Here is a 24443-nt window from a genome sequence, read left to right as displayed (position 1 = left end):
AAGTTATGCTGCTTCCAACTAAACTAGCTAAGTCATAATTAAGGAATGATGAGAATATAAAAAATGGCATGAATAATAAAAGCCCTATTGACAATGATTCTTTGCTTGACCAAACTTTAGTCAGGCTCCTGAAACTTCTCTTAGGCTCACCTGTGTGCTTCTTTGTAAAATTCAGTTTTAGCAATAATGCTGCTAATGCTATCTGACCTTCCTTGATATCTGATCAGGCTCCTCATCTTCCATGACGTTTCCTCTTAGTAATTTTCCATCCACTGACTCCCACCCTGATCCTTAGCTATAAATTCCCACTTGCCCAAGCTGTATTTAGAACTGAGCCAAGTCTCTCTTCTATTGTAAAATTCCATTGCAATGGTCCCTATACCTCCTGTGATGTTCCTGAATAAAGTCTTCCTCATCATCTTTAGTAAGTGTCACTGAAGTAGTTTTATTCTTTAATCCCATGTAGTAAATGTACATTTTTCACCATGTATGCCACCATTTAACCATGTACACTGTCATGTAACCATGGTATACATGGCTCCCCTGGCCACACTTCAGTACCCCTGGGTTCCAGCTTTAGATCTGTACCTGTGTGATCTTAGACATGTCACTTCTCTTTGAATCATTTCCTGCTCTACAAAATGAGGGAGTTAAAGAAGACACTCTTGATAATCTTGAGTATTCTCCTAATGCTACTCTCTTAATATTCTACCAGTGAAACAAGAAGAAATCAATTCCTCTCTGTTACAGTTACGGGTAGTTTTATGGCTTATACAGACACATTTGATTAATAAATAAAAGATTCCCAAATCTGGGCAAAGGTCTAAAACAATATGTTTGGATCAAGTATGTCTTAGGGAAGGAAAAATTTTGGAACATGATTTTCATTTTTATGATTTTTATTTAAGTGTAAACTTAAATTGTTTTATCTTATAATCCTTTGCCTTATTTTCATCAGCTAATGAACACTATGAAATATAAATTATTTCATGTAGTAACAGAAAAGCATTAAGTAGGGACCTTTTAATGAATAGAAATTTAGCCATACCAATAGTCTTAAAAATGGTATAATGCTGTATTAAACATCAAATCTTTTTTTTTTTAAAGACTTTATTTATTTATTTAAGAGAAAAAGAGCAAGCACAAGCAGGGCGGATGGGAGGGGGCAGAGGGAGAAGGAGAAGCAGACTCCCCGCTGAGCAGGGAGCCAGATGTGGGGCTCGATCCCAGGACCCTGAGACCATGACCTGAGCTGAAGGCACAGGCTTAACCAACTGAGCCATCCAGGTGCCCCTAAACATCAAATCTTAATCAGCTCTTATCAGGATAAACTTCTAGAATATAAATTATTAGGCGTTTGGTAAAGGAAATCTTGATATAGCCAAATGAAAAAACACAGTATAGACATTTAAGATAATATTTTATGGAGGGGCACCTGGGTGGCGCAGTCGTTAAGCGTCTGCCTTCGGCTCAGGGCGTGATCCCAGCATTCTGGGATCGAGCCCCACATCAGGCTTCTCTGCTGGGAGCCTGCTTCTTCCTCTCCCACTCCCCCTGCTTGTGTTCCCTCTCACACTGGCTGTCTCTCTCAAATAAATAAATAAAATCTTTAAAAAAAAAAAAGATAACATTTTATGGAAATAGTGTGAAAAATAACTGATAGTATAAATAAGTGTTAGTGACTGCAGAACTGAATATCCAACAAGGCTGCAACACATAATAAGGGAGCCTATGCAGAGTAATAAGCCAAAGTGTTGAAAATATGTTTTCCTCCAGACTTTACAGGATTTTTCTCATTCTCTTTAAAGATAAAGTAATATTACTTATAAAATAAACTATTGGCAATAGAATATATTTTTCTTTTATTGCTATTTTGCAATAATACTTATTTAGCTCTTACAATGCGTCAGACATTTTGTTAAGAGCTTTACACACATTGTCATCTTATTATATATGACCACCGTGAGTTAGAAATGATTATCACCATTTAATAGATGAGGAAAGTGAGGCTTAGAGAGATTAATTAAATTGTCCAAGGTCACACAGTTAATCAGTAGATGAGAATGGTTTTATAGCTGAGACTGTATGATATATAGCCAATATATTATGTCACCTTCTTAAAAATAAAAATTTATCACATATATATGTGGTATTCTTTAATCTTCTGGAAAATAATTTGTGCAAAAAATTTATACACCTGTATTTTCAGAAACCAAAATATGAGCCCCCCCTTTCTTCATTAATTTGAAAAATGAGACACCGACAAGTATACATGTTTGTAACTGAGATCTATATAAATATGTACATGATTTAGTAAGTAAGTACTGACTGTCATCCTAAATTTAGAACTTCTGCAGCTTGGAAAATAAGCTCTTATTATGACTAAAAAGCATTCCTTTCATATTGGCCTTTTCTCCAAAGACTGTCAAAGTAGATCAATCCATTTTAATTGGCATATTAAATGTGCTAGTCTACTTCTCAGATTCAAAGCTTGGGTGTCACTGAAAATGATAAATGTGAAACTGAATTCTCTCAAGGGTGCTTCAACACACATGATCTGCTCTATCATGATAATTACGCCATAAATGTAAAATACTGCTTCAAGTAGCTGACCAAAAATACTCCTATTTTATTCACCAGTACGACGGCAAAAATACCTGGAACTCTCCAAGGACCTCATGAGAGAACATCACTCCTTGGGGAAGTAGGGGCTCCTAAAGCTCAGTCCTCTGGTTTGGAAGAGGGCATCTCCTTGTGAAATGGCTCATTAAATCAGAGGCAATTAGAATAGGACTAAAGGGTAAAGTTTTCTTCAAAGATCAATAGATGTTTAAAAACTGTTAGTAGATTCAAAATAAGAAAAAGGGGGGAAATAGGAGAGTCACAGGTAAGTTCATAAATTTATTCACGTTTTTGAAAAAATATGATTTTTTTTCTCAGAGTAAAATGCCAGGAATATAAGTAGGCCCAGGGGGTTGGCCCAGAGCAGAGGCATAAATTGAGACCTGCAGTAGGTTTGCTAAAATAACACTAGATCATAATATTCCTGTACACTTTTATTTTGGACCAAAAGCCTTGCTTTTCTACTTGGATCTATTTTTCCTCTTTTACATTTCAGCCATAGCTAAAAGAAGTCTTCATCTTGTTGATGAACTATTTCATTATATCTCATGTGTATTATTGGAACTTTTAATTTTAATAAGTTCAGTGGGTTAATTAGAATGATGATATTAAATGTGTTTAAGCTCTTTTTTTTTTTTTTTTACTTCCAATTTGACATTTTTCACAGTTCTGGATATTTTTTATCAAGGCATTCAATTTTCATTGCCCGTGGTATAAATACTAGTTGAGAGGAAACCCTCACTTCCCTTAAAGACTAGACAGTATTACCTGTCTAGAACCTCTGTGTAGCTGTGGCATATGCAGGGTAGGTGTTCAGAAGTATTTTTGATGCCTTGGCTGTTTTATTCTGTTTTATTCTGATAATCACAAGAACTTCTGTTGAGTACTCAAATTTATTCCCGTGCTTATAGATAAATTTGGCTTTTTGGTCCCACACAAACACTTTCTTTACTTGCCAACCAAAAAAGTGGAGTTTTTTTAATCCTTTAAGTAGAAATTATGTCTCAAATTGACTAAACTATTTGGGAGCATTAGAATGAATTGAACCAAATAAAACTGAGCCTCCTCATGCAAAATTTCCTTAAATCACTTAAGATTAAGAAACCTTTAAAAACTGTGAACAGATTTGAAACAAGAATAGAAAAGGGAAGCAGGTATAAGTCCATATTGCAGGAGTACTATATAACGAAGCTACTAAATTAGGAGAGGCTTATAACCTTTCTTGGATTGGAGCAAACTCAGTTCCTGAACAGATGGTCTTCTACCATTTAATCACTCTTTAACTCCCTACAATCTGGCTTCTGGGCACACTCTCCACTAAAATCACTCAAAGGTTACCGATGACCTAGGATCATGGAAGCCGGGAACAGAAGTGCTAGAAGGAGATTTACGAATCAAATCTAGCCAAATAATTTTATAGATTAGAGAACTATACCCCAGATACATTAGGACACCTTCCCTAGATTACACCGCAGGTGAACCATACAAGGTGGAAGACTCACACCTGGATTTCTGCCAGGGCTGTGCTGTTCCTCCCAGCCAACTAGGTTTGCTTCTTGAATCTTCTTGAACCATTGTCTCAATGGTTTACCTTCTTGAACCATTGTCTCAAAGTCAAAATCCTCCACACTTTCTCATCCATTGATGCTGTTTTACCTTCTTGCTAGATTCCTTTGTTCTGTCCTTCTTTTGAATATCCCTTTACTCCAACATCTGCACTCCCCATACTCTGGCAAAGAACTAAGCCTCAGGCCTAGCCTTACTGTCTGCTCTCATAGTTTCAGTTTCCACCATGAACCATGTTAATAGCAACACAAACCTTGTACCTTTTCTTTTAAATTAACTCCTGGGCACCTTGATTAACTACCATGTCTGCATTGGAACTATCAAAATGCAAATAAAATAGCTAACATTTGTTGACTGTTTAACTATAAACCAGGAACTGTTCTAAGCTCTTTACTTGTATTAACTCTTTTAATCCTTAAAATAACTTTATGAAGTACTATTCCGATTTTTACATGTAAGAAACCTAAGGTACACAGAGGTTAATCAATTTGCCCAAGCTTGGATTCAAACCCATTGATTGTATTTCCAGAAGCTGTGCTCTTAACTGTTTTGCTAGGCAGAATGTCCAGCAATAAGAAATCTCCTATTTATACTTTTGAATATTAAAATAACATTTTCATATCAGAGCACTTTTTTTTGTGACTCTTCCTTTGATATTAGAATGGCTTATTTATGTAAAAATTCTGTTGCATTCTACATCTATTTTAAGAAACAAACTCAATTTTTCTCAAATTGGCTTAAACATAAAGAAAAAAAAAAAAACCAATTCCTGGCTGGCCTTATACTATTACCTGTTAAATATGTTAGTTTCAGATAGAATCCTGCAAATCCTGCCAAAAGGAATTGTGTTTTCCTATTTAACCAGAAATCTTCTGTATTCTGATTAGTATAACACACATTTCAAAATAAAGTCCATTTGCTATACAACTCCAGAAACCCACCCCCCAGTTGCTATGAATGGATGTCCTCTACAGAGTTACCTCATTCCCAGTGGACAACTGTAATGCAGAATACAATGAATCAGTGATATGTACACAGTCAGCTGCTTACTTTGTACAGTAATTAGACCTCTTTCAAATATGAAGGAGCAGCAAAGGCTGGAAACAAACACCATCTTCAAGCAACCATTATCTCACATTAAAACAGCAGAGATGCTGTAGTGTGAACAATGAAAATCTCGTTCACAGATAATCAGTACGTTGCAGCACCAGAATTACCTAGGCAACAGAAAATGATGGATTCCCAAATGGGAAACAAGTTAGGGAGAAAGGAGAGGGGACTAACCACTCAAAGAAAGAAGCTTGCTAGCCTCCTGAAAGTACTTTCCTTTGGATAAGGAAGAGGGAAATGCCTAGTAAAATTACTAATGGTTAGACTTGCTCACTCAGTCCCATCCTAATGCTAACAGGGAAGAAGAAATTAAAAATGAGACCCCCTTAGTATGATAAATGTTATATATAATGTATCCCACTATACATTTTGTACTAATGTGACATCTTTGCCCTTGATTTTCAGATCATTTCCACAGGCCTCTCAGTGTTCTAAAGGCACAGATGCAACTATTTTTCTGTGATGTGATACTGAGGCAGGCTGCGGAGGAAACAAGCTACTTCCTCTGTTAACTCCTTCACACCATTATGAAAATCACTGCTTCCAAACGCTTGACATCTCTTCCTCCTTTCCTTCTTCAGTTAACACCTTCATATTGGTTCTGCTACTTCACAGAAGTGTGACCTTGGAAAAATACTAAACCTCTCTGAGAATCACATGATCTATCTGTAAAATTGGTATAATATTTATTTCAGAAAACTGTTGAAATCATACATAATACATATAAAATCATTTGAACAGTGCCTATGAACAGGAGCACAATGAATAGTGGTTATTTTCATCTCTCTCACTTCCTTTCTCTTGCCCTAGAAGACAAAGAAGAATACAAAGAATCCTCTGTGCTGAGGACCACGTCCGACAGGCAGGCCTGTAAACTAACAGCTACAGTAGGGTGGCAAGTGCTGTACCATGGAGTATAATAAGGACTATAGGAACGCAGGCTTAATGGCCTAGTTTCCAAAACCACGAGACTTGTTTTCAGGGAGTAATCTATGGGATGATTAGATGATATGGTCTTTTGTATAATTTATCTTTTCCAAATCAAATGTGACATAGGAAAGCAGGGGAAAGTGAAGCAGACACAGTTACCCTATTTACAAGAATAAAGGACAGACTAACAGTTTGGGGTAAATTATTTTCTTTCAAATGTTTCTTTATCAGGCAATTTGAATACTTTTCACATTTAATTTACTTGGTTTGCATTTACTTGTGGCCATCACAACGGCTTAATGATCACCTACTCTGCTCAAACCCCAGTGTTGGCGTCATCAACCTAGATCTGAAGCAGCACAGAGTGTAGATGGAGAAAAAGATACTTAACAACAGCAATGAGGTAAGACTCAAGCATAGGAGGTGAGGCCTAGGCTTCTGGTTCTAGACAGCAAAGTGAGTGCATAAACTCAATTCTCATTTCTCTTTAGTCCTACAGAAATGACCACATAGATATTTAGGATAAACATAAAAGACTAAAGCCATAGCAATGAATAGAAAGAGGGCCATCAAAGAAGATAATGTCGGTACATTTCTAGTACAAAAGATGGCAAACGGAAGTGCATTAATGAATAAAGCAGAGCAGCGAAAGCCTATATAACCTAAACTATACCAACATACCAGAGTATCATAAAGATGCTGCCACAGGTATAGGAGCTGACCCACCAAAAAGAGAGGCCCCACAGGGGCACTTAGTTTGCAGGTACAATGGAGGGCAGACAGGAGAAGCGGGGCATGACACAGAACTGACTGAAGACCACAGGAGCCAGCTCCATGCTCCTCATAGGGAACCAGAGTCATCATTAAAACAGGGTTCTCTCTTAACATATTGAACAAATTGTCTGTGATAAGTTAATACTTCTAGTGTAGGCAGTATCTTCCTCAAAGTAAAGTCTTTCACATTCTGGCATTTGGCAAAGGTGGTGAGGGTCTAGTTTGCTTCCCACCAGATCCCTGAGAGACAAAGCCCCCAGTCACATCTTCTTTATCTCTTGTTGAGGTTGTGGGTGGAGGAGACTACTTAATATACTGAGGATAACCAGACTGTCTATCACATTAATACATAATTAGATAAATGAGGAATTACCAGGTATGTTACAAAATAACCAGCAGGATGAAAGAGAAATACCACATTAATGAAACACAAAAATTACCTTGGACGTTATGCTTAGTGAAATAAGCCAGACACAGAAAGGCAAATATTGCATGATTTCATCTATTTGAGGTACCAAGAATAGGTAAATTCATAGAGACAGAAAGTAGAATAGAGGTTACAAGGGGCTGGAGGGAGAGGAGAAGGCGGACTCCTCATTCAATGGGCACAGAGTTTTGCTGGGGATGATGAAAAAGTTTTGAGTACAGATAGCAGTGATGGTTATACAACACTGTAAATGTATTTAATGCCACCAAACTGTACACTTATGAATGGTAAAACAAGAAATATTAGGTAATGTATATTGCAGCACAGTAATAAAAAAGACAAAAATCACTTTGGAAATTCAACAAATGGTGCCGTGACAACTGAGTATCCACATACAAAGAATGAAACTGGATGCGTACCTCACACACAAAATTAACTCAAAACAGATCAGAGACCTAATGTAATAACTAAACCTATAAAACTCTTAGAAGAAAACATAGGCATAAATCATGACCCTGGGATTAAGCAATGGTTTCTTAGATATGACACCAAAAACACAAGAAATCAAAGAAAAAAAACCCAGAAAATTAGACCATCAAAATGAAAAACTTCTGTGCTTCAAACAACACAATCAAGAAATTAGACTGGTAGTCCACTGAACAGGAGAAAATATTTGCAAATCATATAAGGGACTCATATCCAGGATATATAAAAAGAACACTTACAACACAATAACAAAAAGGCAAGTAACCCAATTTAAAAATGACCATGGTATCTTAATAGGGTTCTCTCCAAAGAGCATATATATATACAAATTGCCAACAAACCCATGAAAAGATGCTCAACAACATTAGTAACCGGGGAAATGCAAATCCAAACCACAATGATATACTACTTCTCACCCACTAAAATGGCTATAATAAAAAAGGCAGATAATAACAAATATTGACAAGAATGCAGAGAAATTGGAACCCTCATACACTGCTGGTAGGAGGGCAAAATAGTGCAGTCACTTTGGAAAACAGCCCAGCAGGTCCTCCAAATGTTAAACGTAGAATTAGCATATGACTTAGCAATTCCACTATATCCAAGAAAAATGAAAACATGTCACACAAAAACTTGTACCAATTTCACAGCACCATTGTTCATAATAGCCAGAGAGTGGAAATAATCCAAATGTCCACCACGAGATGAATGGATAAATAAGATGTGGTGCATACATACAATGGAATGTTATTGAGCCATAAAAAGGGATGAAGCACAGACACATGCTACAACATTGAAGGGCTCTGAAAACATCATGTGAAGTGAAAAAGCCAGTCACAAAATACCACATGTTACATGAAACCACTTACATGATATCACCAGAATAGAGAAAATCCATACAGACAGAGAGTAGATGAGTAGTTGCCTAAGGCTGGGGTAGGGACAGAGAGTAAAGTAGAGAAAAGTGGAGAGTGACTGTTAAAGGCCACAGAGTTTCTCTTGGGGGTGATGAAAATGTTCTATAATTAATTGTGATGAATATACTAAGAACTGCTGAATTATTCACTTTAAATTAGTGAATTGGATAGGATTAATTATATCTCAATAAAGCTTTAATTAAGGAGAAAAAGACAATTCAAGGAATAGAAGAAATCTTAATTCTAATTTCTACTCATAGAAAGACTTATGAAGATAAACTATCTATTAAAAGAAAAGGAGGTGGGAACACGAAGGCCTAGACTGTTTTCCCTACTGCTCTTAATACAGTTATTCACCCTGAAAATAATTCAATGGATAATGATGACTCTGGGAGCTGGAAAGAAGAAGGCAGGCTGGACTGGTAAGAATGTCAGGACTTGAGGCAATGTGGTCAGATTCCTGAGATCCACATATGGGAGGAGCACCAGAGAGGCCTGTGGCCTAAAACAACCAACAGGCATAAATTAAAAAATAAACACAAAAACAATTAAAGTCTATTCTCTCTGGCTAAAGGAGGACTAGACAAGAGGAAGCACAACCTCTTTTGTGCTTGGGGGATCCAACCCTAGCTTGGCTGAGCTCCCAACCAATTAGTTGGCCAACGTGCCTTCAGCAGAAGCTTCAAAGCTGCAGTGGGCCCGCCCAACCTCTGCTTCACACCAGGGCCCTGGTGGGCCAAAAGGACTGTAGCATCAGCTAAGAAGCCCCAGTGAACTGTCCTGATGTCTGCTCTCTAAGTTGGGCTTCAGTGGGCAGTCCAATTTATCTACAATAGCAACAGCAAAGCTCTGAGGGCCATCTCAACCCCCACTCCATAATCAGTGCACCAGCAGTCTGATCTGCCTTCAGCTAAGCTTCACAGCAGTGACAAGCCAACCCCTGTTCCACACCTGGGGAACCAGTGAATGGGCTGATCCACCCACTTCAGCTGAACTTGGCGCCTCCTAGCCTTCCGCTCAGTGGAGACGCTGGCCAGACAGAAATGGCATATTACCTATAAAACACAAATTTGAACTGACAAAGGATTTAATTCTCAGTGCTAAGAGAAAACAACTGTCAATCAAAAAATTCTGTGACTAACAAAATATCCTTTAGGAATGAAAGGGAAATAAAGACATTATCAGACAAAGGAAAACTAAGAATTATGTTCTGGCAGACCTACTCACAAATAATGTCTAAAAAAAGCTATTAAACAGAAAGAAAATGATAACAGAAAAAGGCTGGGATGTTCAGAAAGGAAAGAACAAGGGAACAGTAAAAAGTTGAGATAAGCATAATAGACTTTTACCTCATGAATTTCTTCAATCAAATTTTATGGTTGAAGGGAAACTTTTCGCACAATCTGATGTGCTGCTCAATAAATGCAGAGGAAATACTTTAAGAAATATGTTTAAAAAGTAAAAAAGGAAAGAAAACTAAATGGAAGTAAGGTTTCTACACTTCACTCGAAGAAAAATACTGATACCAAGAGGACTTTTGATAACTATGTATAGAGTAATTCCTGGAGGAACCACTAAGAAAATTTATAAAATCAATATACTAAAAAACATTTTAAGTAAATCAAAATGGAATTCTAAAAAAGTTCAAATAACCCACAAGATGTCCTTCAACAGGTGAAGGGTTAAACAATGATATGGCCATACTGTGAAAAACCACTCAGCAATACACAGGAACAAACTTGATATACCCAGTAACTTGGATCTATCTCTTTGGAATTAGGCTGAGTGAAGAAAGCCAATCTACAAGGTTATACACCACATAGTTCCATTTATATAACATTTGTGAAATGACAAATTATAAAATGGAAAACAGATTAGTGGTTGCCAGAGGTTAAGGAGAGCAGTGAGGGAGTGGGTATGGCTATAAAAGGGTAACACAGGGAAGGCTTAGGATGATATGGTGATGGTATATTTTAGTATCTTGACACTGGTGGTAGCCACACAAAGTTACACATGTAATCAAAATGGTTAGAACTATACACACACAAACACAAGTGAGTGTATATATAACATAAAATATGCATAAGCTCTATGAATTCTATCAATGTTAGTTTTCTGTTTTTCAAGATGCACTACAGTTACATAAGATGTTAACATTGTGGAATGCTAGTAAAAGGTTCAAAGGCCCTCTCTGGGTATTTCTTTGCAATTTCCTGTGGAAATATACTTATTTCAAAATTAAAAGTTAAAAAATTTGGGGGGCGCCTGGGTGGTTCAGTTTGTTAAGCATCTGCCTTCGGCTCAGGTCGTGATCCCAGGATCCTGGGATCGAGCCCCACATTGGGTTCCCTGCTCGTTGGGGAGCCTGCTTCTCTCTCTCCCTCTGTCTGCCACTCCCTCTGCTTGTGCTCTCTCTCTCTGGCAAATAAATAAATAAATAAATAAATAAATAAATAAATAAATAAATAAAATCTTTTAAAAAAAAGTTAAAAATTTTTATTAATTGACACCTCAAAATTTTTTGATTGTCTAAATTTGTTAATAATTGTGATAATAATTTTAAATAAAAAACCAGGAAGCTATGAAAGGAATAACCAGAGAACAAAGATGAGCTATTAGAAATTAAAAATATGACTTTGAAAAAAATTCAACAGAAGAGCTGGAACAAAAAGTTGAGAAAGAGTCTCTGAATACAGAGAAAAAAAAAAATCCAAAACCCAAACCAAACCAACAAAAAAACCCAAAGACACAAGAAACTATTAGAAAAAAAAAGGGAAGAGATTCAGGGGATCATTCCTGTAGGACTACGATATGACTAATAAAGGAATCCTAACAGAAAGAACAGGAAAAGGAAAGTAATTATTTAAGAAAATTTCCCACGGCTGAAGAAAGTCACAAACTGAAAGGGCCCAAGTGCCAAGCAGAGCGAATGGAAAGACCCACAGAAAAATAGAAATTTTAGAACACCAAAATTAAAGACAAGGATATGACTCCAAAAATGTAGTTTTATTACAACGTGTAGAGTAACAAAGGTGATAAATAAAAGAATCACAAACGACTACTAAATATTAGGCGATAAAGATGGAAGAGAAGTTGAGGTATACCCTTTACAAAGAAACAACAGAAACTGTGCAAAGGTAAAACATCAAGCTAAAAGAGTTACATCACATTGTCCAGAAATTTGGAGACAGAGGTGAAAACGTATGGTTTTTTAAAAAAAGACTCTTCTGAAGACAGGGAAATGGCGGAATGGCCAACACTCCCAATGTAATGTAATGCAATTGCACTGTAATCTCAGCTGCATTATCTCACTTTTTACAGCATGCATTTATACAATTTTTATATCTATTCAAAAAAAAAAAGAGGCAATATCTGGGGCTAAGATTTTAAGGATTCTTTTTTTTTTTTTAAAGATTTTATTTATTTATCAGAGAGAGACAGTCAGCGAGAGAGGGAACACCAGCAGGGGGAGTGGGAGAGGAAGAAGCAGGCTCCCAGCGGAGCAGGGAGCCCAATGTGGGACTTGATCCCAGGACTCTGGGATCATACCCTGAGCTGAAGGCAGACACTTAATGACTGAGCCACCCAGGTGCCCCAATTTTAAGGATTCTGACTGAAAAGAGGCCAGGATTTCGGGATGTAGGTTGCCCTCAGCATGGAGGCCCCGGAGTGGGTGAGTGCAAGGTATTTTATTAGATCAGCAAGTCTGCGGAGACTGTAGTACAGGAGAATGGGGAGAAATTTGGAGAAACTGCAAGATACAGGTGAAAAACAAAAAACTTAGGTGCTGTGTAGGACCTTAAATGTCAGGATATGGAGTTTAGAATCTCTCCTGAGGAGAGTAGGGAGTCATGGAATGTTTTTGTTTTTTGTTTTGTTTTGTATTTATTTATTTGAGAGAGAGAGAGAGAGCATGTACACAAGCAGGAGGGGCAAGGAGAGGGAGAGACAGTTTCAAGCAGACTCCACACAGAGTGCACAGCCCGACTCAGGGCTGGATCTCACAACCCTGAGATCATGACCTGAGCTGAAACCAAGAGTTGGGTGCTTAACCGACCCAGTGCCCCATCGTGGAATGTTTTAAGCAGGGAATTCCACTAATGGACCCAGGCTTTAAAAGATCATGTATTCTCAAGCACAGAGAATAAACAGAGAGACTGGAGTCAGAGAGAGATTATTAAAACCATGCCATCGGGTAGTAATGAAGTCTAAGTGGTACATGGCAGTGGGGCTGAATATGAAGAGACAAATATGAATGCTACTGTGAAGGCAGAGCCAATATGAGAACCATCTGGACAGAAGAGCTACTGGCATGAGAAGGGACCACTGAGGCAATGTCCTTATCCAAGACAAGGACTATGGAAAGAAAGGCAGGTTGGAAGAGAGAAGATAACACATTTGGTATTAGAAATGTGTTTTTGCTCATCAGGGAAATGCAAATCAAAACTACAATGAGATATCACCTCATACCTGTCAGAATGGATAAAATAAAAAAGACAAGAACAACAGATGTTAGTGAGAATGTAAAGAGAAAGGAACACTCATGCACTGTTGGTGGAAATGCAGACTGGTGTAGCCACTCTGAAAAACAGTGTGGAGCTTCCTTAAAAAGTTAAAAATAGAACTACCTTGTGATTCAGCAATTGCACTACTGGGTATTTACCCAAAGAATACAAAAACACTAATTCAATGGGATACATGTACCCCTATGTGTACAGCATCATTATTTACAGTGGCCAAATTATGGAAGTAGCCCATGTGTCCATCGACTGATGAATGGTAAAAGAAGATACGGTATATATACACAATGGAATATTATTGAGCTATAAAGAAAGAATGAAATCTTGCCATTTGCGATGACATGGATGGAGCTAGACAATATAATGCTAAGCGAAATAAGTCAGAGAAAGACAAATACCATATGATTTCACCCATATGTGGAATTTAAGAAACAAAACACACAAGAAAAAAAAATGAGAGAGAAAAAGAGAGAGAGAGAGACAAAGCAAGAAACAGACTTTTTTATAGAGAACAATCTGATGGTTACCAGAGTGGAGGGTGGGGGATGGGTTAAACTGGTGATGGAAATTAAGGAAGGCATTTGTTGTGATGAGCACTGGGCAATGTATAGAAATGTGGAATTACTATATTGTACACCTGAAACTAATACAACACTGTATATTAACTAAAATTAAAATAAAAATTAAAAAAGAAATTTGTAATTCATCAAAAAAGAATGTGTTTTATTTTTTAAACAACTTTAGTGAGATATGATTGACATGCAAAAGCTGTACATATTTAATGTCTACAACTAGATGAATTGGAGATAAGTATACATCCAGAATTGTTGGATTTTAAATACTACATCTGTGGAGAGATGACCACCAAGTAGTTGGAAATTCAAGTTTAAATATTAGGAAAGAGGTTAGAATTAGAGATAAATATTTAGAGACATTTGTATGAGAAGTCTACTATTTCCCATGACATACCTTCCTCCCACACATACCTTCAAGCACACTCAAACATTCAAGTTAAACATTGACTACCTTCTATATAACAGGTGTTATGAAACTATCAGAGGTACTGAAGGTATAAAAATAAATGAAACATGTTCTCTGATCTCCGAGAACTTACATTCTAAGATCTCCAAAAGGTGGGTTTGGGGTTTTTTTTTTGGGGGGGGGTCAAAACCTCACCATACTATAAGGCATATCTGCTGTCATTCACAATACTTTTCTTTCTACTCCTCTAAACTTACTTATAAGAGAGGACTTCTTTTATTTTCTAAGTAACATCAAAAGAAAACAGCAATTTCTGACTAGTGAGAAAGTAGTGAGGGAGGTCATCCCAGATGATATCACTTTTTCAACCCCAGACTTAAACCCAGGTATAAAAAGACTTCCCTTTACATGAAATTAATTGTTATGGTTATTAAGAAAATCAGCAGCTCTCAATTTAGTCCTCATTGTTTTAGGTTTGTCATTTGTCAATAGCCCTATGCATACCTGAAGGAGTGGACAATTCCACAGTTGTGGCACACTCCTTGCTTTCTGGATTATGGAAACTTCTTTCTGCCATAACCTTTCTGTGAAGGAATGCACTGATTCAGCAGGCCTGAGCTGTTCAAACTCTGAACATTTCCAAGAAAGGAATATTTGCAGGATGGGCCCTTGGCTGACTTCTTGGAATGATCTGTCAGATAAGAGTGTCTTTGCAAGCTTAATTAAGGGCATGGACCATATTGTACCAGTTTGCCCAGATGGTTTTATGCTAACAATGTGATTTACGGTCAACATCTATTTTGCTTTTTTTTTTCTTTCCCTCTGGGGAGCTAGAGTTTGAATAACCAAGGTCAGTCATGCAGGTGCTACATGCCTACATGACTGACCCTCAGTAAAAACCCTGGACACTCAAGCTTTAGCAAGTATTGGTTGGCAACATTTTGCATGTGTTTTCACACATCGTTGCTGGGTAGTTGTGTCTCACATGACTCCACTGGGAATGGACACTGGGAAGCTTGTGCCTGGTTTCCTCAAGACTTGCCCTGAGTGCCTTCGATGATTTTATCTTGCATCTTTTAACTGTAACAAACCATAACTGTAAGTATCAGAGCTTCCAAATCCTGTGAGTTCATCTAGTGAATCACTGACGCAAAGATACATGAGGACCTCTGACACATCTTCCTTCAAAGTCAGGGACTTTTCTCCTTTCCAGAAATTGTCTGAACTTTACTACTCTCTATTTTTCCCATCATTCGGTAGGGTTTAAAGCACCTGGTCAATCCCCACAGATAAGTTAATTGCAAAGTCTGACCTGGTCAATAATGACCAAGAGAAGAGCACCTGGGTGGCTCAGTCGGTTAAGTGTCTGCCTTCGGCACAGGTCAGGATCCTAGGGTCCTGGGATCGAGTCCCATGTCAGGCTCCCTGCTCAGCGGGGAGCCTGCTTCTCCCTCTCCCCACTGCTCCTACTCTCTCTGTCTCTCTCAAATAAATAAAATCTTTAAAAAAATAATAATAACGCCAAAGAGGTCTCTGACATCAACATTTCAAGCACAGGGTTATGTCTGACTTCTCTATTTCATCAGTCAATGCTACCCAGTCCCAGCAACGGACAAGGTCATGTCTGGTCTTGGAAGCGGCAAAGGCACCTCACCACTTTATATATCACTACAACCAAGCTGCCAATAGGGTGGGGCATGATGGCTCCCAGCAATTTTCTGCTGCCAATCCTCCTGTCATCTCCTTCTCAGAAACTGTACACAACTCTGCACAGATGTAATCCCCATGAAGCTGCAAGAGAGAAGCCCTTGTCCTTACCCTACAGTAAGTCTCTCAGGCAGGATGTGGCTCTACCTGGGAGGCATGGCATAGATAATTTAGTAGCAACATTAGAAAACGATTTCAATATAAAAAATACACCTACACTCATGTATACTCTATAAGCTTTCTTGAATGGGAAAGAAAGAGTTAGAAGTATGTCAAAAATTACACAGAACCCATAGCCTTCCTTATATGTATCAAGTATGAAATAACTGTTTAAATTGTTAAATTGTTGATTTAGTTATGTGCTTTGATGCTCTCCAGCTCCTATCCCCACAACTCAAAACTGTGACCTATTCCTTTATTTTCTAAGAAAAGGCTTTGCGATTTCATTACCCTAAAGAAGTTGGTAACACATGTGAAATGCTATGTAAATGATACACACTAGTCTTAAAATGGCTCAGAGTCACAGCACTGGGTAATAGGAAGTTAAACGTATTCCCTATTTTACCATTTCTTCAAGTGAAATTGCATATTCAAATTTGTACAGAATGTATCCTTGTACGGCACTGACACGAGTGGTAACTAAGATAAAGGCCAAATCCTCACCTTACACAGGAGTTGAACAGGCCAGTGAAAAATTTCTAACACATGTTAACATAGGGATTTTATGTCCTTGAGAAAATCTTAACATTTATTTACAAGTCTCCCAAATAGCTTCTCATTTATAAACCACTCAGAGTAATTACATGTTTTGTTGAAGACCAGCAAAAGAATCAGAGAAATAGTATGACAGAATCCAATGGACCTGGTTGGCTTTCCCTTTCTCTCATAAAAACAAGTATTTATTTGTGTGTGTGTATGTGTGTGTGTGTGTCATTACATTTATATACACATTTTTTAAAATAAAAGGGGCATTTGGGTTACTGGTTTTTTGGGTTTTTTTTGCTCTTTTTAAAGTAGGCTCCATGCCCAGCATGGGTCCCAATGCAGGACTCAAACTCATAACCATGAGATCAAAACCTGAGCCGAGATCAAGAGTTGAAAACTTAACCAACTGAGCCACCCAGGTGCCCCAAAAGAAGCATTTTGATTTTATAAGCATATCCTCTGGAAGTGCTGTTACTCTTATTAAATAAATGTTAACTGCTTGGAATCCCAGGCACACACTCAGGTTCATTCCCTTTCTCCTCAGGCAGTTTCCATAATCCACAACATTTTCATTTTAACAGTCCTCATTACTGGTATCATTTAATACTTGAGGGTTTGCTCAAATCAACATCAATCTTGCTGATCCTGCAAACACTTATTTTGTTGACACAACACAGTTTGAATCCATAGCTACTAAATGTAAAAAATCTTAAATTATTCCTTCACCCAACATGTCACCAAGTACTAAGAACACTCTGTCAGTCACTCAGTCCTGTCACAGGGACACAGAAATGGATAGACATTAAGCATAGGGCCTTTCATGGGGCCCCACTTCCACCTCATATATCCCCTTGCCCATACATACATACTGTATCCTCCCGTAGGCATTTAACACTTTAAACTCAACCACTATGAAGATAAAAATGTTTACCTGAAAGACATCCTGTTGGACACATCTGACTCAAACTTCTTCGTTAACAAATAATCTTTTACCACAAGTAAATCTTAACTAACCAGAAAAGAGAAAAGCCTTGCCCTCAGAAAAAGCAATAAAAACATATTCAGAGTAATATTTCTTTTTAAATTATCTTTAAACGTCTCTAGATAAGTCTAAATTAAGAAAAAAAAATCTCTTTACTTGATTGGAAAACCTCATGCTCACGTTACGCTGATTCTGTAGTGGGACATAGCGCTGGACAGGATCAATGTCTTTAGGACTGATTAATTCATCAGCTGAAAAAAAAAAAGGGAAATGACATTATCAAAAATGCATCTGTACAACACTATAAACCAACTAGACCTAATAGCAACAGAACACTTCATCCAACAAGAGCACAATATATATCCTCCTCAATGCACATGGAATATCTTCCATATACTAGGCCACAGAACAATCCTCAATGAATTTAAAGAATTAAAATTATATAAAATATGATTCTGACCACAATAGAATGAAATTAGAAAAAAATCAATAGGAAGAAATTTTAGAAATTCAAATACATGGAAATCAACACACTCCTAAATAACCAGTTGGTCAAAAAAGAAGACAAATGGGAAATCAGAAAATAGTTTCTAATACATCTTCTGATGAGATGATTGAAAATTAAGACACAATATACCAAAACTTATGGATGTAGCTAAATCGATGCTCAGAGGAAAACTTGGAGCTGTAAATGCCTATATTAAACAGAAGAAAAACTTGAAATCAGTAACGTATCCTTCCATCTTAAGACAGCTGATGAAAAGGAGAAAACTAAATCAAAAGCAAGCAGAAGGAAGGAAATAGTAAAGATTAGAGTAGAAGTTAATGAAATAGGATATAGAAAAGCGATAGGGAATACAAATGAAACTAAAAGTAGATTCTTGAAAAGCTCAAAAGTGGACAAAACTTTAGCTAGACTGACCAAGAAAAAAAGAAGACTCAAATTACTAAATCAGGAATGGAAGTTACGAACATTATCACTGACCTTCAGGGTTAGATGAACAATGAACAAATGTATGCCAATAATTTAGATATCCTAGATGGATATGAACAAATTCCTAGAAATACACACATTATCAAAACTAACTCAAGAAGGAACCAAAAATACAAACAGGTTTTTATTTATTTATTTTCAAGACTTTACTTATTTATTTGAGAGAGAGAGAGCACACAGAGGGAGAGTGAGAGGGAGAAGCAGACTCCCCACTGAGCAGAGAGCCCGATGCGGGGCTCAATTCCAGGACCCTGAGATCATGACCTGAGTCAAAGGCAGATGCTTAACCGACTGAACCACCCAAGCACCCCTATAAACAGATTTATAACAAGTGACTGAAACCTTCTGGAAAAAACAAAAAAACAAACAAAAAAACACAAGCCCAAGACATCATGGCTTCATTGGTGAATTCTACCAAACAGTTAAAGAAGTAAAACCAATCTTTCACACACTTTTCCAAAATAGTAGGAAATACTTTCCAACTCATTCAAAGAGGCCAAAACTACAAAAATCAAAACATAAGAAACAAAGAAGAGATGAGATAAATTGAACTTTGTCAAATTATAACCTTGTGGACTTCAAAGGACATGATGAAAAAAAGTGAAATGACAACCCACAGAATGGGAGAAAATATCTGCAAATCATATATCTTGTAAGGGACTTCTGCCTTGAATATACATAAAAAAATCTTATGACTCAATTAAAAAAGACAACACAATTAAAAAATGGCCACAGTACCCGAGTAGACACTTCTCCAAAAAAGACACACAAATTACCACTAAGCACATGAAAAGATGCTCGACAACATTAAGTCATTTGGGAAATGCTTATCAAAACCACAATGAGATACCACTTCATATCTATTAGGATGCTCTTATCAAAAAGCAGACAAGAACAATGGTGGGAGAGGATGCAGAGAAAATGGAGGCCTCATACATTGTTAGACGGAATGCATTACGGTACAATTACTTTGGAAAACAGTCTGGAATTACTCAAAATGTTAAACACAGAGTTACCATATGACTCAGCAATTCTACCCCTAGGTATATACCCAAGAGAAATGAAAACATATGTCAAACAATAACGTGTACATTAAAGTGCACAGCAGCATTATTCATAAAAGCAAAATAGTGGGAACAATCCAAAAGTCCATCACCAGATGAATGGATAAATTAAATGTGGTATATATATACAACGGAATGTTATTTGACCATAAAAGAATTAAGTGCTGATACATCAATGAACCTTGAAAACAGGTTACGTGAAAAAAGCCAGTCACAAAGGAAAGGAATTATATGATTCAAGGTATATGAAATGTCCACAAGAGGCAAATCTACAAGTATAGAAAGTAGATTAATGAGTGTCCAGTGTCGGGGGAAAGGGTGAAGTGATTAGAGGTGAGTGGGGAGTAAGTCGGTATGAGGTTTTTTGAAGGGTGATAAAAATATTCTAAAATTGACTGTGGTGACGGTTGTTCAAGTCTCTGTGAATAAACTAAAAACCACTGAATTTAAACTTGGAATAGGTTAAGATATAGTATGTAAATTATACCTCAATAAACCTGTTCTAAAAATAAAATATTTGCATTCTCTCAAGAAGGAAACCAGTTCATGAAGGGGAGACAAAGTGTTTCTTGATATTAAATTCTAAAAGATTTCTGAGATAGGGCATTTTTCATGGGGCACTAACCAGCATGAAAGCAACGACTTCAACTGCTGTTGTACTAGAAGCCCCTTTCACCTGGTAGTTCCTTGTGGCAATTTCGGATAAAATCCAAGGACATAACAATGAAGGCAATTTAGAGTGTATGGAAGGAGAGGGTGGGGAGAAGGTATTAAGTCAGTGGTTCTCTGCTGTCTTCTGCTGTAACAGCCCTCAGAGAGATGCAGAACCTCAGGCTCAATGTGGCAGTGACTCTCCATGGACATGGAGAGGACCATGCTGGGAAGGGGTGGTGGGAAGAAAACTCTGAAGTGTAATTCTGCATAAGCTGGCAGTATCTATGCAAATTTGCAGCAGGCATACTCTGTCCCGGCAACTGCACATCTATAAGGTTATCTCAGTTATACTCAGGCATGTAAAGGTAATTGGATAATAACATTAAAAAAAAAAAGAATTTAACTTCTCCCAAAGTGAATCAGCACAATTTCTGCTGCACTTAAGCTATGAAAATGCCTTAGTTCATATTTGATCTTCAATTCTTTACTGATTACATAAAAATGACATCATGCTGAGTTTTGTATAAATTCACCTGTGTATAATATTTAGTAAAAAAAAAAAAAAACAAAAAAAACCAAACCTCATTTTCCATAGATTTTTAGGTACTTCTTTTAGTCAGTGAATAATTCTGAGAAACAGAGCACAGAGTCAACTACAAAAACACTTATAAATTTCTTTGCAGCTGGGGTAATGTCTCTCATTATACAGGTATTTCTATTCTGGGGTAGCTTCAGGGCACGTATGCAATGCTATCCAATAGACGAAATCACCAAAGGTGTTTTTAGTAACTCTGGAAAGATGTTTTTAATAATAATAAAAGTGATATCAATGGTAGCATGACAAGAAAAAGGAGGAATAGCTCAGCCACTGCTGCCTCTGCCACGGGAACCACAGCAACACTTACACGGTGCTTACTATGTTCCTAGCCTTATTTGAGCATTTCATGTATACTAATTTATTAATCCTCACCACAACCGTGTCATTTTACAGATGACAAAATGGAGGCATAGAGGGGCTCAGCAGCTTGCACACAGCAGGTAGATGACAGAGCTTAGATTCAAACCGTCTCTCTCTCGAGTCTGCACTCGTAGCCCAGACTAATTTTACCCATGAAGAACACAGGTGGAAAAGATACCAAGAGGAGAAAACATTAAACAAATAATTTAGACCTTCATATGTTATATTTTTCCTATTCAAATCACAGAACATTCCTCTCTCTCTCTCTCTCTCTCTATATATATATATACACTTTTGCAAAATTTAAACCAAACCAATATCAGCTTAATTATGGCAAATACCGCCATATATCAGTTGAGCTCATGATGCAGGGTTGATTATTACAATGATATTCTAAATAGCACCAAATTGTTTCTCTATCTCATTTGTCTGATCATTGAGATGTGAAAAAATTTCCACTACCAACAAGCATTTTACATAATTAATGTTTCACTGTCTTTCTACAGAAATGAAATTCTATCTTTATTATTTTGTTATTTATAAATGATGACAGAAAAATTAAGAAATCTTATATCCTTGGAAAGCATAAATGCTAATCTATTCAAATTGATATGGATTAAACAGTTAACCTAATCTCTTGAAAAAGCTTATTTCTTTGCATTTCCTTCTCATTTCTCTATTTGTACTGCACCTATATACCCAGCTTGACTTTCCAACTTACACCATGTGCTCATCTGTAACCCCACAGGCTGTATGCGTCTCATTCATGGCTATTCCCCACTTTCTAGCACAGCATCTGCCATATAGTAGGTGCTCAAGAGACTTATTAAAGAAAATAATAAACTGGTGGGTTAACAAATTTGGAAACATCAATTGCTGTAATCATTGCTTTAATTTCCATTATGGTAAAAGTGACTAATGCCTCAAAAGATCAGGTTATTAGACATTTTTTTTTCACTGTATTGATTTTTAACATTCAGGAGGCAAAACAGCGTTCCTCACTGTGCTGATTCCATGGCACTGGCTTTCTGGTGAAGAGTGAAAGTCTGAAAGGACTTGTCCCCGCCCAACTACAGAATATTTAAAATGAAAATAAGGGAACAAGGATAAAAGGGCAATGGCTTTCTACATTTCACACTATGGTAACAAACCTCACAGATAATCAAGCATTTCTATAAATAGGGACAGCTGTCTTTAAATCTTTAGATAATAGATTAGGTTCATTAATATTTGTATATTTTTGTGCATAGAAATTTTATGAAAAATACACTGGGTTACCTCAGTCATTATTGAGGGTAGAAAGAAAATATCAAGAAGAATTTTTGTTTCTTTAATAAAATGACAATTCAAAGGAAATTTAACAGAGCAAGTAATTTTTTTTTATCATGACACCAAAATTACATAGGACACACTAAAATAGGCTCAGCAGATAATTTATAGGGTAAAATTATGTGCTTCAAAGCCTAACTGATTCTCAGATGCAGTGACACATATTAGTAACACATGTATTAAGAAATAAGCTACAGAGAAAAAGAAAATGTAGATCCTCAACTTCATACACTATACCAAAAAAAATTCAAATTTATAATTTTTTATTATTATTATGATATGTTAGTCACCAGTGTGTTTTTAACTCAATTGACTAACATGGATGGATTTCTTAAAATTAAATGTTAAATTCCATGGCCAGAATTAAGTTGAAAAATAATGATAGATCTAATTATATAAAGATTTTAAATTTCGTTCATCAAAAAGCAATGCAAAAAAGTTCAGAGGCAAACAAAATAGGAAAATACCAAAGAGGTTTAGTATACCTGATATATAAAACATTCATGCAGACTGATAAGAAAACCCATAAAAATCAAGGTTAAAGGGGCAAAGCAAACTAGACAATTCATAGAGGACAAAAAATGAAAAAGAAATATGTTTTTAACAATAAGCATGTAAATGAAAACAGGATACAAATTAATATCTTATTAAGTTAGTGAGGTTTTTATTTTTAATGAACATATTTAATGCCACAAAGGTTAGAGGTGACACAATCACCCTGCAGACTCCTGAAAAAAAATCAGTAAAGTGTCAGTCATGGGCTATGTGACCTTGGGTGAGTTGCTAAACTCTTCTGAGCCTCAGTTATGATACATGGTATCCATCTCACAGAGAAGTTAGGAAGATTACCTTGGATAATACTTATAAAGGACAGAGCACAGAATTGCATACATTTTAAGGCAGGTATTATTAGTATTTCTGGGAAACAGTCTGGCAGTATGTATACAGTCTTCTCAGACTCTAGGCATCACTACTTTTATATTCAATTTTATTAATATATTTAAGGATGGGATCATAAATTTTTGTATAAGTTTTTTGCCCTAGAAGCAATTCAACTAAAAATTTTAGTTTTAAGAACGCCAGAAATTTGTATAATAAGCTAAAGGAAGAAAATCTTCCTAGGTGAAGCTTTTAAAGTCATACTGTATTACATGTGCTCTCAAGATGTTTATAATGCCTGCTGCACAGAAATCCCACTTTAGGGCACTAGCAATCACACTGATACCATGAAAAAGATAACAAAAGTGCTTAGAAATCGGTGTCTTTCTGCTTGAAGTTTCCTGAAGTGTAACAGCTGTGAAATCTCTTAGCAACCACAATGTAGAAATATACCTGTATACTCTTGTCTGTTCGTTTTATCTTTAACTGATCAGTAACAAAACCATGTGCTATACTGAATAAGGAATCAACTCCATTTGAAGTCAAGAGACCAATGAAAATCAAGACCTCATGCACACTAGGGGGCACTTGATCACTAACTTTAACTTTAAAAAGCATTCGATTTCCAGGCTTAATTAGTAGCTTTTATATCTGACGTCAATTGGGCAAAAAATACCATGAATGAAATCAAATGCAAATGGACTTACCTTAGTTATAAACATTGGAATTAGGAAGTAATATATCAGAATAACTAGGCTGCCCTCAGAGAGACAAACGTATTTCCTACGTTGTCAAATTTTTGGTGTAGAGCTAGTGGATATCAGTGACTAGCATACAG

The 24443-nt window shown here is 36.7% G+C and overlaps 1 protein-coding gene across 2 annotated transcripts in view; it reads right to left on the bottom strand.

Annotated features, from left to right (window-relative positions):
• The window catches only part of PHKB (phosphorylase kinase regulatory subunit beta), a 212907-nt gene that overhangs the window by 60874 nt on the left and 127590 nt on the right, over positions 1–24443 (bottom strand). For both annotated transcript variants that reach the window (XM_008702663.2, XM_008702662.2), the window contains one exon: positions 17884–17978. In XM_008702663.2, the coding sequence (XP_008700885.1) occupies positions 17884–17978 (95 nt within the window). The remainder of the gene's footprint in view (positions 1–17883; positions 17979–24443) is intronic.

Source organism: Ursus maritimus, unplaced genomic scaffold (genome assembly GCF_017311325.1).
Source record: "Ursus maritimus isolate PB19 unplaced genomic scaffold, ASM1731132v1 scaffold_19, whole genome shotgun sequence".
Taxonomy (NCBI): Eukaryota; Metazoa; Chordata; class Mammalia; order Carnivora; family Ursidae; genus Ursus; species Ursus maritimus.
Note: the sequence above shows the minus strand (reverse complement) of the source record. Positions and strands in the feature narration are given on the sequence as shown.